This window comes from Pistacia vera, unplaced genomic scaffold (genome assembly GCF_008641045.1).
Source record: "Pistacia vera cultivar Batoury unplaced genomic scaffold, PisVer_v2 Contig666, whole genome shotgun sequence".
NCBI classification, from domain to species: Eukaryota; Viridiplantae; Streptophyta; class Magnoliopsida; order Sapindales; family Anacardiaceae; genus Pistacia; species Pistacia vera.
In genome coordinates this window covers 882,018-901,407 of record NW_022196519.1, presented here as the reverse complement: position 1 = coordinate 901,407, position 19,390 = coordinate 882,018, and the positions used below count along the sequence as shown (strand labels likewise).

General features: G+C 35.3%; 2 protein-coding genes across 11 annotated transcripts; one reads left to right on the top strand and one right to left on the bottom strand.

Moving 5' to 3' along the window:
* Window positions 1-1,191: 1,191 nt before the first annotated feature.
* Window positions 1,192-5,482, bottom strand: LOC116112702 (transcription termination factor MTERF5, chloroplastic-like). Of its 10 annotated transcripts, none has more exons than XR_004125285.1 (6): window positions 5,355-5,482; window positions 5,001-5,109; window positions 4,597-4,655; window positions 4,285-4,500; window positions 2,742-4,194; window positions 1,192-1,733 (listed from the first exon to the last, which is right to left on the bottom strand). XR_004125285.1 is itself a non-coding variant. In XM_031398815.1 (5 exons), the coding sequence occupies exons 2-5, from the start codon at window positions 5,075-5,077 to the stop codon at window positions 3,086-3,088; spliced, it is 1,461 nt and encodes a 486-aa protein (XP_031254675.1). In that variant the 5' UTR covers window positions 5,078-5,109; window positions 5,355-5,482; the 3' UTR covers window positions 2,216-3,085. The 10 variants fall into 10 exon arrangements, 1 of the variants encoding a protein (XP_031254675.1); XR_004125290.1 differs by having other exon boundaries at window positions 2,975-4,194; XR_004125292.1 differs by having other exon boundaries at window positions 3,014-4,194.
* Window positions 5,483-14,501: 9,019 nt separating this feature from the next.
* LOC116112726 (secreted RxLR effector protein 161-like) lies at window positions 14,502-14,984 on the top strand. The gene has a single exon (XM_031398835.1). The coding sequence runs from the start codon at window positions 14,502-14,504 to the stop codon at window positions 14,982-14,984; it is 483 nt and encodes a 160-aa protein (XP_031254695.1).
* Window positions 14,985-19,390: the final 4,406 nt, after the last annotated feature.

Sequence of the window (19,390 nt, the reverse complement as noted above, 5' to 3'; positions counted from 1 at the left end):
AGATACAAAAAGATTGACAAGCTAACCATAGAAGTAGATGTAGCTTCCCGTATAGACCTGAGAGAGGTCATTCACTATGCAAAAAGCATTATAACAGTGATTACAGTATTAATTTCCGACATACAGAAGAATTTGATCAAGTAATCATGCATATGTCCCGCTATTTATTTACACTAACTCACCCTATGATTAGATTAATAAACAATTTAAATGGGATAGGTGCATCATATATATATATATATAAAGTGAAAACTTATGGTCACTTTGGATATCTTAAATGCTCAATATAAAGAAAAAGAATCTTCGTGCATCAGCAGTACATGTGGCTCATGCAGGCTCCCACATTGGACAGATGCATATGAATCCGACAATCCTAGAAGTGGCAAATGCAAATGCTTACCAATTTTACTTGTTGAGGTAGCTGGCGGCGGAGGTGGATGAGAGGCCATTGAGTAAAAAGGGTAAATTTCAAACCTGATATTGCAACTAGGCTTAGAAATTCTACCTCCTTCCTTCCCATTACAGTATTTACGAATCTCACTCACACAAGCAGCCAAGCAAATGCAGCACTCAGATGAAACAATGTCAGGAGTGCATTGCACCAGCCCATATAGCCTAGTAACAGTTGTGAAATTCACATCTTCAACAGCGAAAAAGTTGCTAGATGACACAGCCTCATGAGCCAAACTGTTCATCAAATCAGCCAAAGTCTGATTAAACTGACTGGGATGTATAACGTTGTTCTGGTTCCCCAAATAAACACAAGTATCCTCTTCCATATCAGAGAAAATAGACCTGTTTGAGTACCTTAACATGCACTCTTCATACCATATAATTGCTTCTTTCTGTTTAGGACAAAGGTTTGTGACTTTTTTACTAGCGACCTTGACACAAATTTGGCATAGATCAGGAGAGATGTCTCCTCTACAAAGAAAGAGGCCATAGGCTCTATCAGGGCCCTGCAGGCCCCCAGTGCTGGTATTGTAAAATCCATTGCTAAGTGGGGCATTTGAGATCAGAGAAGAGAGAGTTTCATTGAGGTTTGTTGAGAAGGCACTATTTGGAGTGAAAAAAGTGGTGTTTACGCATCTGTGGTAGCGGTATGTGGTTTCCTGGGCTGTGATATTGGGAGAAATAATGAGCATAACAATGGCTGAAAGGATGAATTTTATCCAAAGAGAAGAAGCCATCATGCTTTCTAGTTCTAAATTCTAATACAATTTCAATGGCAAGTAAAGTAACAACATCACAAGGTTAACTTGACTCCCATGGTGAGCAATCCAGTTAGGCAAATGAGTTGTCAAGAGAACTTATACAATGAAAAAGCAAAGAACGCCTTATGTATGTTCCCTACTTTTTTATGAAACATTACAGAAGAAGACAGAAACTCATTCCTCTCTCTAACATTCTCTTTCATCTCACTTAACTATTTCTTCCCTGAATAATTTCAACATGAAACGAAAATCTTCATCACACATGTTACAAAGCAGAATGATTATTAGCTAAATCTTGCCAAGCTCTTCAAGAAGAAAATGAGTACCGACTCTAGGTGCTTTCTTGATAATTTTTGGTTTGGGTATCTCCCTCTTCTCCTATTCTAAAGTGAGAATAAGAAATTATAGCCATAGATTCGGATGCTTGAATAATATTTATCATTCCATACAACTGATTTTTTGGCTTCAGAACTTTAACAATTAGCACACTTTTGAAGAATCTCCTCCAAGCACAAGAGTCTGAAAAAAAAAAAAAAATATCATGTAGAGTGACATTAGAAGCAAGAGATGAGAGGATCAGATTCCTGTCTTCTCATAGGAGCTATTAGTTGTGAAATTCCCTGTGTCATAACATATAGTTAATTATAAACGCCATTGTTTATTAGCACAAAGAAACCAAATAAAGCAAAGATTTAAAACCCTTTTCAGGGTTATGCATTTACATGAGCTTGGGGAAGATGAAGAAAGAGAACACAACGGTGAAAGGAAAAAGAAAAAGAGAGAAAGAGAAAGACAAGGAAGAGATGAAAATTATTGCAAATGTGGGATAAAAGTCTTGACAAAAATAGACTGCGTCCCTATCATTTTCTTGTTTTCTTCAAATTTTCCTTACACAGCATCATTCTAAAATGAATCTAGTTTGCCAAGTGAACAGATTCTTCATTGCAGATATAGGAGCTTTCTCTAACTACTCTTCCAAAGTAATAAAGTATATACAGTAAATGCCCAAAGCCCATTACTGAAGAAAGCAAGTGCATTCATTATCATCAAGTCACTAAAGCAAACATTTAACAAGACATGTCAACAAACTTATCACTTCGACATTTCGATGGGTCTTATCTTTGATTACACTTGATTCTGTATTAGCTAGCTTGCTTCCTATCACAAAGTGATTTTTATTGAAAGAAGGACTTCAGCATTTAGTATTCAAAGACTCAGTTGTATCTCATTTGATGTACTATTCATAACCTGTGCTGTTTAAATGCAGTGATGCTCAAGTTTTAATATAAGATATCAAGTCTACATTCTCATTATCTCAAAACCTGCATGTTTTGTGGTATAAAATACCAAACTTGCAATGTTGAATGTAATATTTTTAACGACAGACTTATAATATAAAACGTCACAGTTGTAATTCAGTAAAAGCTTAAATTCAAATATAGCAAAGTTTCATAACCAACAAACAATCACTTGTTGAGCAACCAAAGAACCATTTTCCCAGATTAATGTTCAGAATATAAACCTTACCTTCAAAGAACAATTACATTAAAGTAGCCAATCAATTTGCGACAAAAAAATTTGCATGATAAGGAAGAGAGGCTCATATAAACAACAGTGATTGAATTCACTTCCGTGCTTCCTGGGAATACTAACTTGCAAGAAAGAGTAATGCAGAAGAGAAAACTTCAGCAAAGACAAGGATTATAGAGAAACAATTGATGAAAAGGACGGACCACACTGTGGACGACACTCGAAGATACCTTCAACAAACTTGTTAAAGTCAAGCCTGAAAACTGTACCATTGGGCTGCTCCATCTAAATGAGCACTCCATTGAGGAGCCATACAATCCAGTTCCTGACCAATGATCATATTACTTGCTCTCTGTATGACTTGAAAGCTCGTCAGCAAGCATATTCTTTCTCTTCATCTTCAAAAATTTCTCAAAGCCACAGTCTGATCGTACTAACATGCAGTCCAGCCCGATTGTCAGTCCTAACTCCTTGACAAGTGCAAAACGTGGTCTGATTCTCTGTTCCAAACTGTAACTAAAATACTGAGGGAACTTAACCAGCTTAGATTTTGAATAACCCATGGTAAAAAAGAACTCCCATTTGGGTATCAAGCTCCCTGTCAAGCTAAGAGCATATAAATTAGGCAATCTCGACACCATGGTCCCGATATCTTCCACACTGAACCCCCTTTCATAAAAAAATTTGGTCACAGGCTTGAGATTGCCCTCAATACTAAGCCAAAGACTCGCTGGAAATCTGTGGACAATGATGGCAATATTAACCCCGAAACTTTTGAAGTACTCGGCTGTCGGCCGGAGATTGTCTTCCACACTGTAACTTACAGTTTTTGGATACCGAGTTAAGACCTTACAGATGCCATCACCTGATAAGCCCAACTCAAGAAGGAAATTAACAACTGCCTGAACCTTCTGCCTGCTGAGACTGAGGAGTCCTGGGCTGCGGAATATAACTTTTGCCCACTGTTTCTTGTCCACACCCATATCTTCCAAGTATAACATGATGGGTATTATTTTACCAGATATACTACGTCCACATAAATGAGGCCTTTTGACAAGAATTTTAGGAATCTCTGATTTAGCTACCCCAAGATCAAGAAGAAACTCTACTAGAGGTTTGATTTTCCTCTCCGAGCTGTAGTTGGCAAAACTAGGATATTTGCGAGTAGCTAACTTGATCTGCTCAAGATCCATTCCAAGCTCTAAGAGGTAGCTAAGTTGAGGGCATGGATCTGCTGCTGGACTTGGGGCGCTTACATAAGAGACTGCTTCTGGCTTCTTGGAGTCAAGGCTGGAATGGGATCGACAAACTGGCAAAGCTGGCTTTTCTTCGATAGGTGCGGTATGAAAGTTCTTCACTAAATCTACCATAAAGTTTCCATGCTCTTCAAGGAGTGATTGAAGATAAGGATTAAGGGTGTCCCTAATCTCAAGAGTTGTGAGCTCTCTTCCTGCAATAACAAGTAAAACTGATTAGCATGGGAACAAAGACATTTAGATAAAAGTACCAAAAAAGAAAAAACTACATGTTGCAACCGGACCTACAAGATACCGAGATTTATGAGATGAATGAAGCCTTGAGATAAGGTGGTCGATGAAATGATCTGATTTATTGACAGTTCGTGCAGCAACTGCTTTGCTCAGACCTTGCTGCATCAAGAACAAGGTTAGCACAGACTTGGCTTCTTTTTTTTCAGCCGCTAATAGCGATGGAGGTTCTACCCTTGAGTTGAATGATTCATTTGCACGAGAATCAGCTGTTCTTACATCAAAACATTATCATGTTAATACCACAAAGAGGAAAGAAACATGTTAATATCCGTAATTTAGCTCTTGTAAGGAGGTCGAAATACTACTAGAAAAACTGATTCCTTGGCAACAGAACACTTCCTCAGGAGAAGTGAGTCGAGTCCTGCGAAAGAACAAAATAAAATCATCAATGCTCTATCCCTCATAGATACAGAATAGAAAATAAAGTCTATACGAGAAAAAAAGTATACGAGATTTCGATATTCTGTTTGACTAATCTTCTAAAATGAAACTCAAAATTGTGATAAGAAGAAATCACAAATTCACCACACTCACAACATATAACATAGTAAATGCTTTTTCTCCTCAACTTCCACTTCAAATCTCCTAAAATTTAACAATACGCCTTCATAGCAATAGTATGAAAATAAAAATTAATGCTTTTTGGATGCCAAAAAACTAAAATAAAATAAATAATAATAATAATAATTAATTGAAAAAAAAATACCTATTGATGTAGAAAGCTCCTCTAAAGAGAGATGAAAGGTCAGAAGAGCAGCTTCCAGAAAGGATCTTCATTGCCATCTTCAAGAACCCAAACTGAAACCTAAAAAAAACTGTTCCAGTTTCAGAATTAAAACTTGTAAACAAAAAACACATAAAGAACTCATTTTGATCCCAGTAATATCCATTAAAACTAAATAAAAAAACAAACCCATATAGATGAAAGTGAGTTGTAAAGGAAAAATCAATCAAACCCAATTTTTCTTGGCTCAAACAAAACTCCAAGCTACTGTGCATACAAATTTATAAGTAAAATAACAAAAAATGAGAAGAAAATAAGAATGCAAATCTTACTTACACAGGAACAAGTTGATTAGCTACTGGGTTCTGTAGTTCCTCTGCTTCTCAGTTCCTCCGAGAAGTAACGTCTTTCTCTCTCTCTCTCTCTCTCTCTCTTTTTTTTTTTTTTAGTTAATTTAAATTTTGTGTGTTTTGAAGAATAGCCACATTTTCGGGGGATATTATAAAGTAACCCACCTCAAAAAGATTTTGCTGTATATAACCCCAATTACAGGGGATTGACAAAAATACCCTTTCTTAACTCTGTCTTCACCGCAAGGCTCGACAAACGACAATGTTTGATGATATGCCGATCACGAAAAAATCAAATATATTTTAGATATATATTTATCAAAATGTGCTGGTTAATTAGATATATAAAATACATTGAGAAAGAGTTTTAAAAACAAATAAAACAAAATGTTTTCGTAATTGTTCTAGAGAAAGAAAAATTTCATGATACATCTAATTATATAAACTATAAGTATGATTTGTTTTGAAAAAACCTGATGGTTACAATTGAGGGCACATCTATTCAATCATAGAGAGTCAAACTTTATAAACTAAATTTTAAGTCATTCGGTAGTAATTAATATGAAATATGATAGTGTCGGTATAATTCCAAAGTCACAAATTTTGGAATGGAAAATTTGTTTTGAATGAATCAAACTCAAAGTAATACAAGATTCGAATGATAACACTTATTAAAATCTCTAACCCATCAATGACAATTTTCAATACATATATAGCTCCCAAGTGTATAAAACATAGACATTAGTCAACCAAGTTTGATGTTTTCAGCTTTAATGTTTTATGTGATCGATTAATATTAAACATACCTTAGAAAGTATTAAATATCTATATATATTTGAGGTTTTTAATAATATTTGGAAAAATTGAAGCAAATATGTGATCAGTTTAATGGATCGAATAATTTAGGAGAAGCAAATTTGATAACTTTATGGCAAATTTGATAACTTTATGGCAAATTTGATAAGTCCACAAACCTTAAACTAAGTTAAATAACCTCTATGAAGGGTTTTAACTATTGCTTGTGCTAATGAGGGTGGAGTTTAGTGATGGACACATCATTCACAGATGAAGGCATGGTTTTGCTTGAAGATTAAACATACTCTATACTCATTTTTGGCATGCTCTGTTGTGTTGTGCTACAATAGTGTGACAGAGAAACTGTTAAGCATGAGTACTGTTGTTGTTATCATGGGTTTGTCTGCTGGATCTTCCTGAACGCACAATAATCCAATATGGATTAATCTCGCCACCTCATTTTGTGGAAAATTAAGAATTGTCAAAAGTTTGATCCATCAGCTCTAACAGGGTTCCATCCCTCCAAATTCTCCAAGCCTGTGACGAACATCGTTTGGTTAATTCTCATAACAAATGTAGCTCCTATAGTATGCAAGATATATAAAATTAAAATTGAATTGGAACTCACATAGCTCAAGCGGTACTCCCTATTATCTGACTGATAGAAACTATTGCTCTTTTTGCCACTTATGATCTCAAGTACTGAAACTCCGAAACTGTACACATCATACTTAACCGAAAATTGTCCTTGTAGTACGTACTTTGGAGACATATAACCACTAGAATCTAGCACTATGAGTATTGTAATCTAATATCCAAACAATTCATAAGAATAATGGGAAGGTTTGTTTTAAATCTTACTATGTGCCAACAATTCTGCTTGTATATACTTGACTTTGATTTGCCTCGCAAATCCTTGCTACACCAAAATCTACTATCTTTGGATTCATGTCCTTGTCCAACAAGACGTTACTAGCTTTGAGATCACGATGTATAATTCTAAGCCTAGAGTCTTCATGAAGACACATAAGTCCTCGAGCAATCCCTCCTATTATTTTGCATTGCATTGGCCAATCCAGTTGTCCTCGTTTTTTAGGATCTGTACATGCATATATCCATCAAAATAATATAACTTAAATTTTCAGGTGATACATTAAATTACTTATTTATGATGTTCTAAATGAAGAATCAAACCAAAAATGAAGTAGTCAAGGCTTTTTTAGGCACAAATTCATAGACAAGTGTTTTCTCCCCTTCCTCTACACAAAATCCCAATAACCTCACTAAATTTCTATGTTGAAGCTTGGCAACCAATACAACTTCATTCCTAAATTCTTATACACCTTGACATGAGCTTCTTGATAGCCTCTTAATAGCTACTTCCAGTCCGTTATGAATTGTAACCTGAAGATATATAATAAGATCATAATCATTATGAAGTGATACTAACTAGTTCAGTCGGTTGAATCTCTTAGGATAAAATCTCGCTCATTCTAGTTTAAAGAAAAATAAAAAGGGAAATTTCCTTACCTTTTACACACTGCCAAATCCACCTTCACCAATCTTGTTTCCATCGGAGAAATTGTTTGTGGCAGCTTCAATGGTATGCAAGCCTAATTGTAAAGATTCCACTACTGAAATTTCATCTCCAGCTGGAGTACATTGTATTAATTTAGTTTTAGTGGGAATATGATAAAACAAATTTAAGCTTTTCAGTTGTGTTTTATATATATTACCATTTCCTTCTTTCACAGCTTTGTACTTTCTTCTTTCTTTCCAACATGGGAGACAATAGCATGAAGCGGATAAATTTATTATGAAGACAAGTATTGTAGGAACTGTAATTGTAATAATTTTCTCTGAGGAGATCTTCCCATTTCCTGCATATATATAAAAGAATTTGTTCAATTAATCATTTGCATGTCGTGTTATTTATTTGCAATCTTGACTTGACTCATAAAATATTGTGTTTACAGTCCTATATATTCATAATTTTCTATTCCGAAAAGTATATCATTCGTCTATACAATAATGACATGTAAATATACAGTAATGTAGTATAAGTGATATATTAATATCACAAAGCCCAATACATTGCATATTTAAACTAAAATTTTGAAGTTTCAAGATTTGAACTAGTAACGGAACAATTCTTGTATACGTCCAATGTATATATGTATAGTAATGTAGTATAAGTGTTTAAAACATAGCCAATAGCACACAATAAAGAAAACAGAAAAGTAAAGAAAACACACAATTTAATAAAGAAAACAGAGAAGTAAAGAAAACATTACTCTAGTTAGTTCCAATTAAAGAATTACATCTAGCATTTAAATAGAGAATTTTATTGAATATTAGAAATCTGCAGCAAATACAAAGTAGTTTGATGGTAGTTCGCTTTCACTCTTTATTCTTTCACACTCTCTAGGCTTCTCACTATTATAAAATGCATATAATATAAAACCCTAAGCCTATTTGGGCTTACCTGAATTTAACTTGAGTGAGGCTCAAATATTAGTAAATTTATTCTAAACCCAACGAGTCATTAGGTCCCCGAATGAGTCATCGTAAGCTGATAATCTGTGGCTAAAAGAAGTATAAACCAATATCCAACGGTCAGGACTTCATTTGATTTTAAATCCTACTAAGTGGTTCATTAAAGATTAGAAATTGTTTGAAGAAAGAAGAAGATGTTTCTTTTGTAACGTTCATATCAGGAAAGGATCTTGAAACATACCTTTTGGAATAATTAGTAGGGGAGAAGGAAGCGACAACGACGGTTAAGAAGGAAGAGCTGGTGATGTGGGAACAAGAGTGGCGTTATAGAAAGGATCCAAATCCCAGATATACATACAGCTAGGTCTCATAATAAGGCAGCCAGGCTTCCCATGGTAGTGACTCTCATAGAAACCCGTAGATTGACCAAGACAATCCTCACAATGACTCTGAAATATTTGCAGTACACTGCATGAGTGCATAAATCTTCACAAAGCTTGTCACACTTTCCTCCCCAATTGTAAACTTACTTGTGGAATTATTAGCCCCAGCTACAGCTTCTCTCAGCAACCGGTTCGTCAAACTCTCCCAATTCTGATCAAACTGTGTCATGTTTATGGTCATATTATTCTCATAACTGCCTCTAGCCATAGGATCTGCAACCATTTTGCCAAAAAAAGAGCGGTTTGAATAGCGCACAATGCATTGAGGACTCCCTCCCCATGCCACTGCTTATTTCTTGTTCAAACATGTCTTCGCAATATCTTTAGCTGTAGAACTTACACAACTAGCATTTTGTTCTGCAGAAGAATCTCCTCTATAATTCACAAGAGCATAAACTTTGTCTGGCTCTTCGCCAATACTTGAAGTATAAAAAAACCCATCATGAAGAGTGACATTAGAAGCAAGAGATGAGAGAATCAGGTTCCTGTTCTTCTCATAGGTGCTATTACTTGTGAAATTTCCTGTGTCATAACAGATAGTTCCTCTAGTAACACCAATGTTTATAAGCAAAATAGAAACCAAACAAAGCAAAGATATGAAACCCATCTGCATTTTCATAACTTTGTGGAAGATGAAACATAACACACAATTTATTAAAGTGAAATATATTATATTTTACTTTAGCAACTCATGACTTCCTTGCACAAATGTGAATACACTATAAATGTCGGTCAAGCTATGTACTATGTTTTAGCTGTTTTTTAATGATTTTTGTTTTTCTCACTGGACCTATAGTGGAGCATGATTCACCTAATCTTCTGAAAATAGTGAAGTCTTCTAAATTTTGATTAAACAAACTGATTATGATGGTAAAAATGAAAGTGCATGGGAATGGAATATATGCTTTTTTAAAGACTTGCTTTCATATAAAATTATCATGATGAGATTTGTTTATGTATCGACATCTTGCGTTCACCAACCCAACGATTACAAATTTCTTTAATAACTCTTTCACAAACATATGTCCAACTCCCTTGACATACAAAAATTGCACATATATTATTATATAAGGTTTTGCTAGAGACAAATTTGATATATATATATATANAAGGAAGACATTAATATCTATTTGATTAGTGTAATGAAGTTGTTGAATCTGATCACTCAATCTTACAATGACTCTTTGATATCTATTTCGGTATTATTCTAATGCTACTAAAATAATGAATTGAAATCCTAATAATACTAAAACATGAATTATAAATAAAAAATCAAAACAATAATTCTTATAATTACACATCTATTAAGTTATAATCTCCTCATAATAATAAATTTAATTGGTCTAACATTATGACTATATAAATATATATATATATATATATATATATATATAGATATATGTTGAGTGAAGACTTGAAGCTGCATCATTTTGGAGTTAGTGGTATGCTGCCGTTTTGTGCTTTAAGTGGATAATTTCAGACCATTGATCAAACAAAGATCCAACGACTACTATCTTCAATTCCAGTCAACACTATAAAAGCAGCAGAAAAATTCAGATTCAGTTTAGCTTCTTCTTCATTTCATCTAAAAGCATTACAAAAACTTGAATCAAATTTGTGTGACTTGTAAAGATTGAGTGATAGGATCTTGTCATTCTATGAGGGTTATAGTTCTCTCAAGGTTTAGAGATTTATGTGGGGATATCTCTAGGATTAGAAGTTGCAGGTTGGTTTGGTTTAAGGGTTGTTCAGATTGGGTTGATCTGAGTGTGTATGTGAACTGTTTTCACTTAAAGATTAGTGCAGTGAGCTCTCCATTTCTGGAGCTCAACGTGGATGTAGCCTATTTGAAACAAGACAGGTGAACCACGATAAAATTTATGGTGTTGATTCTTGATTCTTGATTATGTGTTTGTGTGATTGATAAGTTAGGTTTTAGTTACAATAGTGGTATCAGAGCAATAGGAGTGAGGTCCGGCTAATTGATTGAGTATTGGGTCGATTGAAAAGATTTTTTGGAAATCTAGGGTTTGAAGGAAAATTGGGGTTTTTCAATCTTAAACACTTTTGGGTACTCTAGGGCTCTTAGATTGAAGATTCGAGGTTCTAATTGGGGCCTAATTTGGGATAATCATCACACACACCCACCATGGCTACGACTAGAATGGAAATTGCGCAATATGACGGGAAGATTGACTTCGGTAGTTGGAAAAAGAAAATGAAGGCATTACTCTCTCATAATAAAGTAGCTCTTGCACTGGAAAAGAACACAAAGAAGTGGCCTGAAGAAAAGCTAAAGAGAAATGCAAAAATTGACGAGGAGGCATACAATCTGATAGTGATGAAACTGTCTGACAGCATACTAAGGAAAGTGGATGGGCTGGAAACTCCTTTGGCGATATGGGGTAAACTCGAAACTCTGTATGCTTTACAATCAGTACCAAACCTTGCTTTCTTGAAAGGTTCCTTGTTTTCATATAAAATGGATGGTGCTAGGTCAATAGAAGATAATTTAGATGAATTTCTAAAGATGACACTGATCTTGAAAGGAATTGACCAAGAACTAGGGGACACTAGTCTTGCCATGATCTTATTAAACTCTTTAACTGATGAATATGTTGTTGTTAAGAATGCTTTACAATACTCTGGGACTGTACCTAGTCTAGATTTAATCATCGTAGGATTAAAGGCTAGAGAACTAGAATTAAAAGTGCAAAAGAGGAATGGCAGTAACATGTTTGTGAAGAGTAAAGTAGAATCCAATCAACCAAGAAAAGACAACACTTATAATAATGGGTCTAGAAATAAGAAAAAGGGAAAAGGAAATAATAGGCCCAAAGGAGAAACTAGGAAGTGCTTCCACTATAATAAAACAGGTCACTTAAAGAAAAATTGCTTTGATTGGATTAAAAAGCAAAAACAAAGGAACACTGAAAGTAACCTAGCTTCAACCCTAAACAAAATAGAAGAACCTGAAGTTCTCATTGTGTCCAAATCTGATAATGTACAGGAATGGGTTCTAGACTCTGGTTGTTCGTTTCACATGAGCTCTAATAGAAATTGGTTTCAAGACTTTGAGCCATATGATAATGAAACAGTGTTTATGGGTAACAACAATGCTTGTAGGTCAAAGGTATTGGCAGTATAACAATAAGACTAATAGGTGGGAAATTGATTAAGTTGACTAAGGTTAGGTACATCCCTGAGCTTAAACGGAACTTAATTTCTCTAGGGACACTTGATGAGGCAGGCTGCTATTATAAAGCTAAAAAAGGGAGTCTAAATATATACAAAAATGGAAACTTAGTCCTTAAAGGAGAAAAGAAAAATGGCCTATATATCCTCTGGGGAAATTATAACTCTGAATTATTAAATACTGCACTTGTCTCTGCTAATCTCTCTGCGACAGATAAGTGGCACCTCAGATTGGGCCACATGAGCCAAAAGGGAATGAATATCCTGAGCAACCAGGGAAGCTTTGCTAAGGACACTATTTCCACTCTTGAATTCTGTGAGAATTGTGTGTTGGGAAAACAACACAGGTTGAGTTTCAAAAAGGGGACTCACCTAGCCAATAAATGTTTAGAATACCTACATGCAGACTTATGGGGACCTGAAAAAGTAAGGTCCCATGGAGGAAATAGTTATTTCCTGTCTATTGTAGTTGACTATAGCCGAAAAATATGGGTATACCTTCTTAGATCGAAGGACCAGGCCTTAGCCAAGTTTAAGGACTGGAAAATGTTGGTAGAAAATTAGATTGGAGATAGAGTTAAGACTTTAAGGACAGACAATGGTCTAGAATTCTGTAATACTGAATTTGATAGCTTTTGTAGTGAATACAGTATCTTAGACATAGGACTATCAGAAAAAGCCATCAGCAAAACGGGGTAGTTGAGAAATGAACAGGACCTTATTAGAAAAGGTCAGATGCCTGCTATTCACCTCTGGATTGCCAACCAGGTTTTGAGGGAAGGCAGTAACTACTACTGCTTATTTAGTAAATAAAAGTCCTTCCACAACTATAGACTTAGATTGTCTAAAAGAGAGATGGTCTGGTAGAAAATCAGTTCTGAATCACCTAAGAGTATTTAGATGTGCAACTTATGCACACACAATGGGGGGCAAACTGGAACCTAGGTCCATTAAATGTGTTTTTCTAGGATATCAAGAAGGCATTAAAGGATATAGGCTTTGGGATAGAAAGTCTCCTGGGGTAAAAATCATTGTGAGTAGGGATGTGGTATTTAATAAAGGGATTTTTCCCATGTAAAGCTACTAACAATGATACAGATAGCCCTAGCACCTCTGAAGGAATTCCAGCTTCTAGTGAGAATACTCAAATTGAGGTGGAGCATGAAATCCAACAAACTGATACATTTCAGTCAGAAATAGAAGAAGCAATTGATGTTGATGCAGTGCCAAATGAGACAGAACAAGAAGAAGAAAATGCAATAGAAGTGATGACTGAACCTTAGAATGATCTACCACAATATCAGCTTGCAAGGGACAGAGTTAGAAAAGAGGTAAGACCCCTAACTAGATATTCATATGCTGACCTAATATTCACTGCTTTGCTTGCAGGAACTGAAATATAGAGAACTGAACCTGTATCATATGAGGAAGCTATGAAATCTATGAACTGAGACAGGTGGAGGGCAACAATGAAAGAGGAAATACAGTCACTTGAGGTAAATAGAACCTGGTTTTTGGTTCCCAAACCTAAAGACCACAAACTAATATAGTGTAAGTGGCTATTCAAGATAAAAGAAGAAATTTTAGTTAATGATCCCCCTAGGTTTAAGGCCAGGTTAGTGGCCAAATGGTATACACAAAGAGAGGGCATAGACTTCAATGAAGTCTTTTCCCCTATAGTGAAGTATAAAACCATTAGGTTAATGCTTTTAGTTGCTGCCCATCACAACTTAGAGATAGAACAGTTAGATGTCACCACTGCTTTTCTTCATGGCAACTTAGAAGAAAAGATATTCATGTGTCAACCTGTTGGTTTTATAAACCCAAGAATGCCTAATCATGTGTGTCTATTAAATAAATCATTATATGGACTTAAACAGTCCCCAAGGCAACGGTACAAGAGGTTTGACACGTTTATTGTGAGCATTGGGTTTATTAGAAGAAAATAGGACACCTGTTTCTATTTCAAATTAACTGACAATTTGCCTATCTACCTATTACTCTATGTTGATGATATGTTGCTTGTGAGTAAGTCCAGGTAAAAAATACTTGAATTAAAAGGGAAACTCAGTTCTGAGTTTAAGATGAAGAACCTAGGGGTAACAAAGAAGATTCTAGGCATGGTCATAAATAAAGATAGGAAAAGCAGTGTACTGAAAATACATCAGTAGTCATATTTGCAGAAATTGGTGACAAAATATGGAATGGCAGGGTCAAAGCTGGTCATTATGCCCTTGGCCAGCCACTTTGTGCTAAGTAAAGAGCAATGCCCCAAAACTGAGGTTGAAATGCAAACAATGGAATATGTACCTTACTCAAACATAATAGGATCTGTGATGTATGCAATGATTGGTACTAGGCCAGACTTATCCTTTGCTATATCTTTATTAAGTAGATTCATGTCCAATCTAGGAGCTAAACACTGGACAGCCTTAAAATGGGTAATAAGATACATAAACAATACTCATGGTGTTGGGTTAGAATATTGCAATAGAGGCGTTTCACTTGATTTGGTTGGTTTTGTAGATGCTGACTTTGCAGGAGATAAAGACACTAGAAAGTCAACCACATCTCACTACTTCATCCTTGGAGGCAACTGTATAAGTTGGAAGACTCAGCTACAACCTATTGTGACTATCTCGTTGACTGAAGCTGAGTATGTGGCAGTTGCCGATGTGTTTAAATAAGCATTATGGCTTACGGGAATTCTGTCTGAGGCAAGTTTGACTAATGGGAAGGTGATTATTTACTCAGACAGCCAAATCACGATTCACCTAAGTAGAAATCCTGTTTATCACGAAAGGACCAAACACATGGACATGCGCTTCCATTTTGTAAGAGATCTGGTCATGCAAGGAACAATTGATTTGAAGAAGGTCAACACAAAAGACAACCCTACAGACATGGGCACTAAGATAGTCACTCTTGCTAAGTTCAAGCACTGCTTGAACTTACTATTTATAAAATAGGCAGGAGTGACCAAAGTGGTGGGGGATTTGGTTCTGAGTAATCTGCACTAATAGAGTTTAAAGTCTTCAAGGTGGAGTTGAGTGAAGAGTTGAAGCTGCGTTGTTTTGGAGTTAGTGGTGTGCTGCCGTTTTGTGCTTTGAGTGGACAATTTCAGACCATTGATCAAACAAAGATCCAACGGCTACTATCTTCAATTCCAGTCAACTCTATAAAAGCAGTAGAAAAATTCAGATTCAGTTTAGCTTCTTCTTCGTTTTGTCTAAGAGCATTACAAAAACTTGAATCAAATTTGTGTGACTTGTAAAGATTGAGTGATAGGATCTTGTCATTCTGTGAGGGTTATAGTTCTCTCAAGGTTTAGAGATTTATGTGGGGATATCTCTAGGATTAGAAGTTACAGGTTGGTTTGGTTTAAGGGTTGTTCAGATTGGGTTGATCTAAGTGTGTATGTGAACTGTTTTCACTTAAAGATTAGTGCAGTGAGTTCTCCATTTCCGGAGCTCAATGTGGATGTAGCCTATTTGAAACAAGATAGGTGAACCACAGTAAAATTTCTGGTGTTGATTCTTGATTCTTAACTGTGTTTGTGTGATTGATAAGTTAGGTTGTAGTTACAATAGTATATATTGGGTGTGATTTTTTCAGTAAAGCATGCTTGCTTGAAATCCCAAAGCAAGTACGTGGGGGCAGCCTAGTGTAAATAATAAAAATACTTTTTTAAAAGTTATAATTTATTAACATTTTAAGACTAATATATTAATTATTTTTTATATTCAAAATTAGAAAAATTGTTTACATTACAAAAGAATTAGAAGAAAACAGTTTTAATCGTCTTACAACTTTTTAAATCATTTCAATAGATTTTTCATCTTATTAAGGACGTTTTTGTTTTATTAACTTTTTTTTTTTTTTTCAGTCATGACTAGATATCGTATATTAAAAATCGGAGGATAGTTTATGAAATTAGCTCAAATATTATATATTGGTATAAAGCTACTCATTTTTATGACTTCCTAGTACAAATGTGAATGCAGGTTGGCGAAAGATATGTACTATGTTTAATTGTTTAATCATTTTTATGTTTTTTCATTGGACCTAATGGAGTAAGCTTCAATTAATATTCTATAAGTAGTGAAGTCTTCTAATCAAACATTAACAAAGTGATACGAAAGGGACAAATTAATTTGATGGTAAAGCTAATGAAAAGTGCTTGGCAATGACATATATGCATATTTAAAGACTTGCTTTAGTATAAATTTATATGAGATGGGATTTGTTTATGGTGACATCTTGAAAATCCTCCGTAAAGCTAGGGTAAATCGGTAAAGTTTAATTAGATGGACAACTAGATCTTATAAAATTAACAATAAAGATTGGTTGACAAACAAATCTCACAAACTCTCTCTCATGCACAAACCCAACTTGGTAGCTGAGAATTGGTTTCAGATGATTTTTTCTCACTTGCTGACATCACCCAATGATGTGGTGGGAGTGTCACATCGGGTTGTGAAAGAAAGTTTATGAGATTTGTTTATCAACGTAATATTACCCTAAAATTAAACATGCTTTTTTTCTTAAGTGTTGACCAAATATCATTAAGGGTTGTTTTGTAATTAGGCACAAAGGTGTTGTCATGCGGTATCATTTTAATCTTCTTTATATAACATAGAGACTGTAACTTTCTCTTGTTAACGAAAACAGAACTGAATCAGCTCACTTATTGATTCTTCTTCTTCTTCAATTTTCTCTCATTTTGACTTGGTATCAAAGCACTGACTAACGTCAATGGCAACTGATTCTGGTTCCACATACTCGCTTAACAATGTAGAAGAACTCTTAAGAGAGTCAATTGATCTCTCTACTACACATTTTCTCAAGGAATCTGTAAATCGTGCAACCTCAGCTTTACCTTCAAGTTTGCAAACTATCAGCCCAAAGCTCACAAGAAACAACTATCGCTTCTAGAGCTCACAGGTTCTTTTTGCTGTAGGATCACATGAATTGGAGGATCATCTCATTGGTAAAGTTCCCTGTCCTTCTCCTTTACTTGTGTTGAATTCAGATTTTGAAAATGAGTTAGGACAAATTAGAGGTGAACTCAAGTTAAGTGACGATTCAATTAGTAATAAGGTGAATCCTGCCTACATTTTATAGAAATGCACAGATAAATTTCTTGTAAGTTGGCTATTAGCTTCCATTTCCGAAAATATGTTTGGAGTAATATCGAAGTGTAGGTTTTCCACTGACATTTGGAATACTTTGCATCTTGAATTCCTAAATGATTCTAAGGTTAGAGCTTTACATCTTAAGAACCTATTACAGACCACTGAAAAATATGAGTATTTGTGATTATGTTAAAAGGATGAAGGAAATTGCAGAAAGTTTGTTTGCCAATGGATTGATTGTGGCCGATGAGGACATATTGCAATATGTTTTAGAAGGTCTAGGACTTGAATATGATGCAGTTATTGTCAATCTAACCTCCAGACTGGAGTCCAAAGTCAATACAGTATCCCTGCAGGAAGCTCAGTCTTACTACAAAAGTATGAGCTTAGGTTGGATAAACTCAACTTAACAGATTTGTATAACAATTCTGCAATTGTGGCATCACTTCACCGTACTGGGCTTCTTACTGATGCCACCAATACCAACCCTCCTTCCACTCAACACTTAAATATTAAAAGCTCACCTAACTCACTACAGACACTAGCACACAAATCCATTCCAATGCCTTCACTGGTATCACTGGGAAATCCACATTAGCAACAAAATTATGCCATACCTGTTATTGTTGCTAACAATGCTAGGGTAGAAAACCAACCTCAACTGAACTATAATGCTTCCATGTTCACTCAAAGAGCTCCCTTTCAACAATATGGCAGAGGCAGAGCCATAAATTTTGGGAGAAATAGGCTAATTTGTCAGCTTTGTAACAAGGCAGGACACTCTACTGTGCAGTGTTATCACATATTCAATGCAACCTACAATGGTACATTTAACAGTGCCTACACCAACTCACAATCATCACACTCCAACCCACAACCACCACTGTTTTATTCTCCATAGCAGTTTGCTTCTCAGTCATACATGGCCAATGGATACTCTCCCAATTTATTACCTCAATAGCATTCTATGAACTCTCAATCTCAACAGTTTGGGCAATCACAAGCCTTTAGATAGTCTCCGATTCCTATAGGCTCTTTCTCGCAGAACTCACAGCAATCATAGTTTAATCATTAGATCTCTGATAATTCTAGAAGCCCACTGTTAAGTGTTCCTAGTCAGTAGTTGGCAGAGGATAGTCAAGTCTTTGTTGCTAGCTCAGACATCTCATTTCCTGGTTCCACACTTGGGAGTTCTGTGTACAATCAACAAGCTCATCCTCAACCAATTTTACATTCTACTCTTGCCACATCCTCCACCACTACTGACTCTATGTGGTACATGGATTCAAGCGCAACAGAACATGTTACTGCTGACTTGAATCACATGAGTCTTAGCAAGAGTTATGACGCTGCAAATCAACTTCAAGTGGGGAATGGTGAGTTTCTTAACATATCTCATATTGGTTTTACTCCCTTATCTAGTGATCTTCATTCCAAATGTTTATTGCTAAAAAATATCCTATGTTGCCTAAAATCACAAAAAAATTGCTAAGTATCTCTAAGTTTACCAAGGATAATGATGTAGTGTTAGAGTTTAATGCTGATTGTTGTATTGTTAAGGAAAAGTTAACATGAGCTTTGTACCAGTTGAACATCTCACCTAGGTCTACTGTGTCTTGTTCACCCGATACTGATGCACCTGACTCTAGTGGTTTTTGTTCAAATCTGTGTAGTAAAAATAAGTCTATTTCTGAAATTTCTCAACCTGATGAATCATGCTCTAAGTTCTGTAGTCATGCAAGCTGTAATCCTGGTGTATTCTGTTCTAAATTCTGCTCTGATTGTCTTCATAATGTAGAGTCAACAAGTCTTGTTACTAATACTAGTGATGCTAGTAATTCTGGTATTCATGGTCTTATAAAGTGTAACAACTCTTTTAGCAATAAAGTGCTTCAAATAAATTCTAACAATTCTTCTAATTTTCTCAATTCTGACAGCAAAAATGATTGTGCTAATTC